At 47.4% G+C, this 6,222-nt stretch overlaps 1 protein-coding gene across 2 annotated transcripts; it reads right to left on the reverse strand.

Moving 5' to 3' along the window:
• Positions 1–585: 585 nt before the first annotated feature.
• AGTR2 (angiotensin II receptor type 2) lies at positions 586–3,871 on the reverse strand. 2 transcript variants are annotated; one of them, XM_085325448.1, is made up of 2 exons: positions 3,636–3,871; positions 586–1,985 (listed from the first exon to the last, which is right to left on the reverse strand). In XM_085325448.1, the coding sequence occupies exon 2, from the start codon at positions 1,915–1,917 to the stop codon at positions 802–804; it is 1,116 nt and encodes a 371-aa protein (XP_085181574.1). In that variant the 5' UTR covers positions 1,918–1,985; positions 3,636–3,871; the 3' UTR covers positions 586–801. The 2 variants fall into 2 exon arrangements, with proteins under 2 accessions (XP_085181574.1, XP_085181575.1); XM_085325449.1 differs by having other exon boundaries at positions 586–1,990; positions 3,627–3,871.
• Positions 3,872–6,222: the final 2,351 nt, after the last annotated feature.

The following is a 6,222-nucleotide window of genomic DNA, read 5'->3' on the forward strand; positions in this document are numbered from 1 at the left end:
ACTGGATGTGGCTTAGGAATTGGCCCATAATTTCACTTCTAGGTGTCAGGGCAGCCACTTGGGCTCTGAGCMAAGGACTCTGAGCCACTGCCTCAGAGCAAAGGACCATCTAGACCAGGAAGTTGCTACCTGCTCAGAGAAAGGTATAAAATCACAGGAAGCACATAGTAGTACTTTCCCCAAACAGTACTCTCCTGCCTCCAACAGTTTGTATACCCATGTCTCGATCTTCCCAGGCCAGGAAACAGAACATAGGTCTGATGCATTTAATGTAGGCTATCTCTARTTATATACCCATTCATTCAAAAATGTGTGTGTATATATATATGTTTAAATAAAAATATATATATAAAATAGAAGTCAAAATATTTTCTTGCAGATAGGTAAAGCAGTGCAGATAGGTGCTCTGCTTTAGTTACATGTTTCGTAGTGTGCATGTCTTTGAGAAAATCAGCTTAGTTAGGATGCAATACTCAGCACTCGGGTCCTGGTAGCTTTGGTGCARTGCTCCCTCACTATACTTTGTCATTCCGTGCTACATTAAACACTCACACAATCTCAGCCACGCACAAGCTGATATTTAAAATGCCATTGATATATTTATTTGCCAGAAACTTCCCTCTATGCAAAACTTTGCTGCTCATTGTGGAAAGGAAGAGAAAATCCCCATGTATGATGAAAACAAGTTCTCCTCCAAACAGCTGGCAGGTGAGCAGATGCAAAGCGAAGAGGAGAGAAGAGCATCGTCACTGCAGGGCAACCCACTGCTCCGGTGCAGCCCTGTGCCGTGCCAGGCACCTACTACATGGGCCCAGGACTCTCTCCAGCACCCCCTAAAGCCTCAGCATCTCTGAAGCAGCTCCCTTTTCGCAAAGAGGAGCTCTCTCGATGGCTGTTGAACTGATAAACCTGGCGTTTGAACAAGTGATGGAGCTTCTCCTGGAACTGGTTCCCAATAAAGCAGTACAGCAAAGGGTTGACGCAGCTGTTAGCAAAYGCCAGGCAGATGCCAAAGGGCAGTGCCGTGTCGATGATGCTTGTCACAGCACAGTCATTAATGATGTCCATATGAGCCAGCGCATCCAAAAATGTTAAAATGTGGAATGGGAGCCAGCAAATCAAGAAGGCCACAACAACAGCAGCCACTAGTTTTAAGACTTTGTCCCTTTTCTGCTTGTTTTTCCCAAACTCCTGTGCTTTTAGCAAGTGCCTCCTGATCCAGATGTAGCACGTGGTGATCACTATCAAGGGGATGAAGAAACCAACTGTATTTTTCAGGAAGGCTGTTCCCACAGACCATTTTGCATAATTCTCATGAGGAAAGGCCATAATACAAGCATTTACCCCCAAGCTTTTAATGTAGTGCGTGTCACGGAAATAAAAAGTCGGGAGGGAGGAGAAACAGGCCAGGCTCCACACAACCAGTGCTATAACGTATGCCTGCTGCAGCGTTCTCCTTTGAGAGCGAATAGGATGGACAATAGCATGGTACCGGTCCAAACTCATGCAGGTGATGAAAAATATACTTGCAAACATGTTCAGGCAAAGGACCGAGCTGGAGATTTTGCACATGAGAGATCCAAAAAGCCAGTTGTATCCGTGTGCGTAATATGTAGCCCAGAAGGGGAGGGTGACAAGGCACAGCAAATCCGCCATGGCCAGGTTGAAAATGTAGATATTGGCAACTGTTTTGGGGCCACTTTGACGGCAGAGTACAGCCACCACCACACTGTTGCCAACCAACCCCAGTATGAAAACTATGGAGAAGAGCACTGGAATTAGTGAAAATTGGTAGTCAGAAGAGGTAAGAGGGCAGGGAGGCGGCCCGCGCAGGGCAGCCGACGTGTTGGTCAGCGCCGTGTAGAGGGCCTGGAGAGTCTCTCCGGTGGTGATGGCCAGGGAGTAGTTGCTCTGCATGTTGACACTGTTGGAAAGAAATATTCTGCTGAAAATTCATGTGCTAGCAGCGCTCTTCCATTGCATCGCTCACCTGCAGATCATAAACCGCACATTAGACACGCACTCTGCAGACGTCTTAGATCTGGAATCACACAGGCACAATAAAATAAAATCATTTAAAACGATGCCAGTAAGCTGAGAGCTGAAATACCAGACAGCCATGCAGGACTACTTTCCTCCATCCTACTAACAGGACACAACTAGCATTAGGAAGGTCACAGCACGTTTWAATCAGCCTGGCAGAGAAGCAAACRGCTGGGTTTTGTCTGCGATTAGACAGTGATTTCTGCAGACAGCAGAGCAGAAAGATTATTGATTCAGGAAGCGCAGRTTCTTCAAGGGACTTCTGAGACCAAAGCAACACCTAGGCTCCTCGCGATCCTTTTCCTCAGCTTTCTCATCCTATTTCCAGCACTCTGTGTAGTTAAAATAAAGCAGAACAGCAGCACTTGCCAGCAGGGATCAAGCACTTCACACCCACGGATCTCCTGGCACTTCACAGGGACCAATACAGCCTTTTAATACGGCTACTAGGACAGCAAGCCATGGTTTYTTTAATTTCTGGGGCTGGACACAGAAACGCTGAAGGGCCTTTGCAGAATATCACACACTGACAGATTCCTTCTCAAAGCACACCTGCACCTCCTGCCCCCTTAATGGCTTTTAATCAGAAGAGTAAACTTTTTTTTTTCCAATGTGGATATTAGCAACAAATGCTCAAGTATCTAGTCCTTGCAGGTGCTGGATTTAACAGTAGTATTTGTCATCCATTTAGAAAGATCAGGACTGGGCTTCAGTATGGGAATTGCACAAATAAAAGGCTCCTCGGACAGACTTTGTTTCAGGTCTCTCGAGTCTGCACTCTGAGCCGAGCTTTTTTCAAACTTCAAGACTTTATAGCCAATAAAAAAACCAGCMTATCCAAATATTCTAATGTACTCAATAGAAAGACAATTCCTTTTTAATTAAGTCCTTATGGAAGCAGTCAGGCATTTAAGAATTCTCAGGGGGCTCTAAAGCAACTGAGATTTTGACCAAGTAAAGACAAAGTTGAGTAATGCTCCCTCATTTTACAGAGGGCAACTGATCATTTCAGAAGTATTTTTCTATATTAACAGTTTAGTGTACAATCTCTTATCGTTTGCTCACTGCAAAATATGCACCATGGAGCTTTGCATAGTCTGACAAAATTGAATATTAATTATATTGGCTCAACACAATGAAAATTTTAGAGGAGACTATTAACGCGCATTTCTGCTCGTATTTAAAGCCCCACATAGCAGATCACAAGCCCCCATGCCATAATCGGACAGATCTCAGACCAGAGCAAGAGTGTTACTTGGGGAGAGGAGAAGGGATTCAAGGGAGCGTCTGGAGCCCCCTTTCTCCCTTAACTCTCATGCCTTGAACCCTTCACTTTAACCACAGATGCCGAAATCTCTGAAGCAGTTGCAAAGCCTTATGCGTTTGACTTATTCTCAGTAGAGGGACGATATGATATTTAATTGTCRCTATATTGTTGAGGACATGCTCCCCCCTCTGCACAGGAACAACGCGGTAGCTTCAAATCTGCTTCTAAGAGACAGCCATTCCTGCTCTAAGACACGATGAGTGATTTTATCACAAAGCAAATCAAATTATGCTCTAACAGCAGATAGAAAACATACCTTTAAAACCTCACCTTCATCTGGCTGGAATTATGCGCTCCTTTTTTCTGCTTTCCTTCTAGCGAGCATCACCACCAGCTCTCTTACGCGCTCCATTTTCCCACTGGAAGACTTTAACCTACGTAACTTGAGGGCTGAAATATGAATGCCTGCCAGCGTCTTTTCCTTTTGGAAGCAAAGCAGTTTGAGAGCCCCCCTTTCCCAGGCCACGTGAGCACAGGCAGTAAATCAGGAGAGAGGAACAAGACAACAAAAAAAAAGGAAGAAAAAAAGGAAAGAAAACGGAAATTCAGACAAGTATCACTATGAGTTTCTATGCACACATGCAGAGAAATGCACAACACAAGGATCTCGGTAGGCGGGGGGATTTCCATGAACTTTAGGGAGTCCCGGTGTTTGCTCAGATGTTTGAGAGTGGAAGAGGTTGTTACAGCGAGACCGACTGTAACGTGAGCACGCAGAGAGGGAAAGCGGAGGAACTTTGCAGCTCTCGCACCAAAACCGCCAGTGTCAGCAGGGCTGATCCYGTCTCCCAGCCGGCAGCAAGGGAGAGCCCCTGTCCCAGCGCGGGCTGAGCCACGCACGCACCCTGCGCCGAAGAGGAGGCCGACGTGGCACAGGGGACTCTCAGCTCAGGGGCTGCACCGGGGTAGCACACGGTTAAAGCACGGCAAGCCCGTGCGCTCGGCCAACAGCCCGTTTGCACACAGCTGAGCTTTCCCATCTGCTGCCCCAGCTGCAGCCTGCCTCYCCTGCAGGCTCCAGCTTTCTCCTCCTCCTCCTCCAGGATGGAGCTGCTGCCTTGCCCATGCAACTCTTGCAGAGCAACTGCTGGTGCAAAATAAACCTCCAGAAGCTCTGAACATTTGCAGTTATCCCGAATCTGAGCTCCACACAGCACCAGCCCATCTGCTGGGGATGCCTGTGCAGCACTCCCCTGGGGTGGCTGCCCTTGCTTTTGTGTACATGGAAAGTGGCCACAAAAGTCCTCACAGCCACAGCTCCGCCCTGYCCTGCGGGAGCAGGTGCCATGGGCCTGCTTCCCATGCCGAAGATCATCATCATCTTYGATTATTTACCACTGCAGCTGCAGGAAACCCCAATGCCTGCCCTGCTTTGGTGCTCCATAACCAGCAAGCTCTGCTTATGCCATGGCRACCCAAGAGGGAGCTGCTAGAAGGAAAATAGCCTTTTACCTGCCTCTTTGGAGAAACCCYGGGATGAGAAGGCTGCAGAGAATGGTTCAGCTTTCAGCCCGGTGAGAGTCCACGTGCCTGTTAGAGATGCATTGCAAATATGCTGTTCATCGTTCAAACCAAACGTGCACCCAGCAGTTCAGCAAGACACTCAGGTGAGTAAGTGCAGGAGTCACATGTTCTCCTGCAAAGGGGAAGAAGTACATCCTTTGCCACCAASCACCCCTGCACACACAACCTGCCTCCAGGTCCGCAGGGCTGCAGTCTCGATGCAGCTGAGTGACTTGAGACGGTAGCTCTCGCTCTGACCTGCATCCTTCAACTTTTTATTGCTGGGTGGCAATGAGCCACCCTCAGCTAAGAGTTCTTGCTGCTGGCTTTACACGCAAATGGCTAGTTGAGGATACCACTCCATCCTTCATCAAACGTCCAGTGAGCTCTGTAAGCAAGGAAAAAAGTCAATAGCATGAGAATGTTTATTCGCAATGATAACAAACCCAGATTGTTGTTTAGATTTAAAGCTTTCCCTTCCAGTTGTACTTCTGATCCTGGCAGATACTTGCTACATCTACTCTGTTCTAGCAGTGCCTCAAAAGCTGCTCAAAACCTTCTCCTGGCTGTGCAAGTCTCCTGGTGGGACGGAGATGGGCCCGGTGCAGCAGGTACAACAGGGTCACACCTTGGGATGGTCCCCTTCTCCCCGGCACGCTCCAGAACATACAGTTCCCTGTCTTATCCCACGTTCTTGTCCCAAAGCTCCAGTTAGCCACATGCAAATATTTTCCCCCTCCTCTTTCCATCTATACGTTGCCAGCATGGGAAACGGCTAGGAAAGAAAAGACAAGTCTGCACTGCCAGTACGGAGCCTCCTCGTCCCACGCAGCACTATGCTAATCCGCCGGCGCACACAAGACACGTTTGTCCCACTTCCAGGGCCCGATTCCTAAATCCACCTTGGATTTGCTGCACCAGGGCTCAGCACAGATCGGACAAGCACAGAGGAAGAGACCTCAGGCTTTTTACTGTTCCTCTGCTTGGAAAGTCACCAAAGTGGGGAGTTTTCACTGGAAAGAGACTCATTTGGTGTTAAACCGCAAGGAGCTGCTGTTTCCTGGCGCATGTGTTTAGAGAAGGATTTTATGCATGTCTTTCATACTAAAAAAAAAAAGAAAAAGAAAAGGATTCAAGAAGATTTCTTACTGCATGCTCTCTTGCAGCACTCAGACTTACCTTCTACCTCATGCCTGTACATCTAAAGAGCTCCTTAGAAGTACTTAAAAAAAAAAAAAGTGCAACATTACAATAATGACTTCCAATCAATTGTATAATCTTTTTAAAATGGCTCAATACATGCAGGTTCCTAGGTCTTGCTTTCCACAGGGAAACGCTGCTGTTTGGGA

The sequence above is a fragment of the Rhea americana genome, unplaced genomic scaffold (assembly GCF_003343005.1).
Source record: "Rhea americana isolate MKP2758 unplaced genomic scaffold, rheAme1 scaffold_98, whole genome shotgun sequence".
Classification (NCBI taxonomy): domain Eukaryota; kingdom Metazoa; phylum Chordata; class Aves; order Rheiformes; family Rheidae; genus Rhea; species Rhea americana.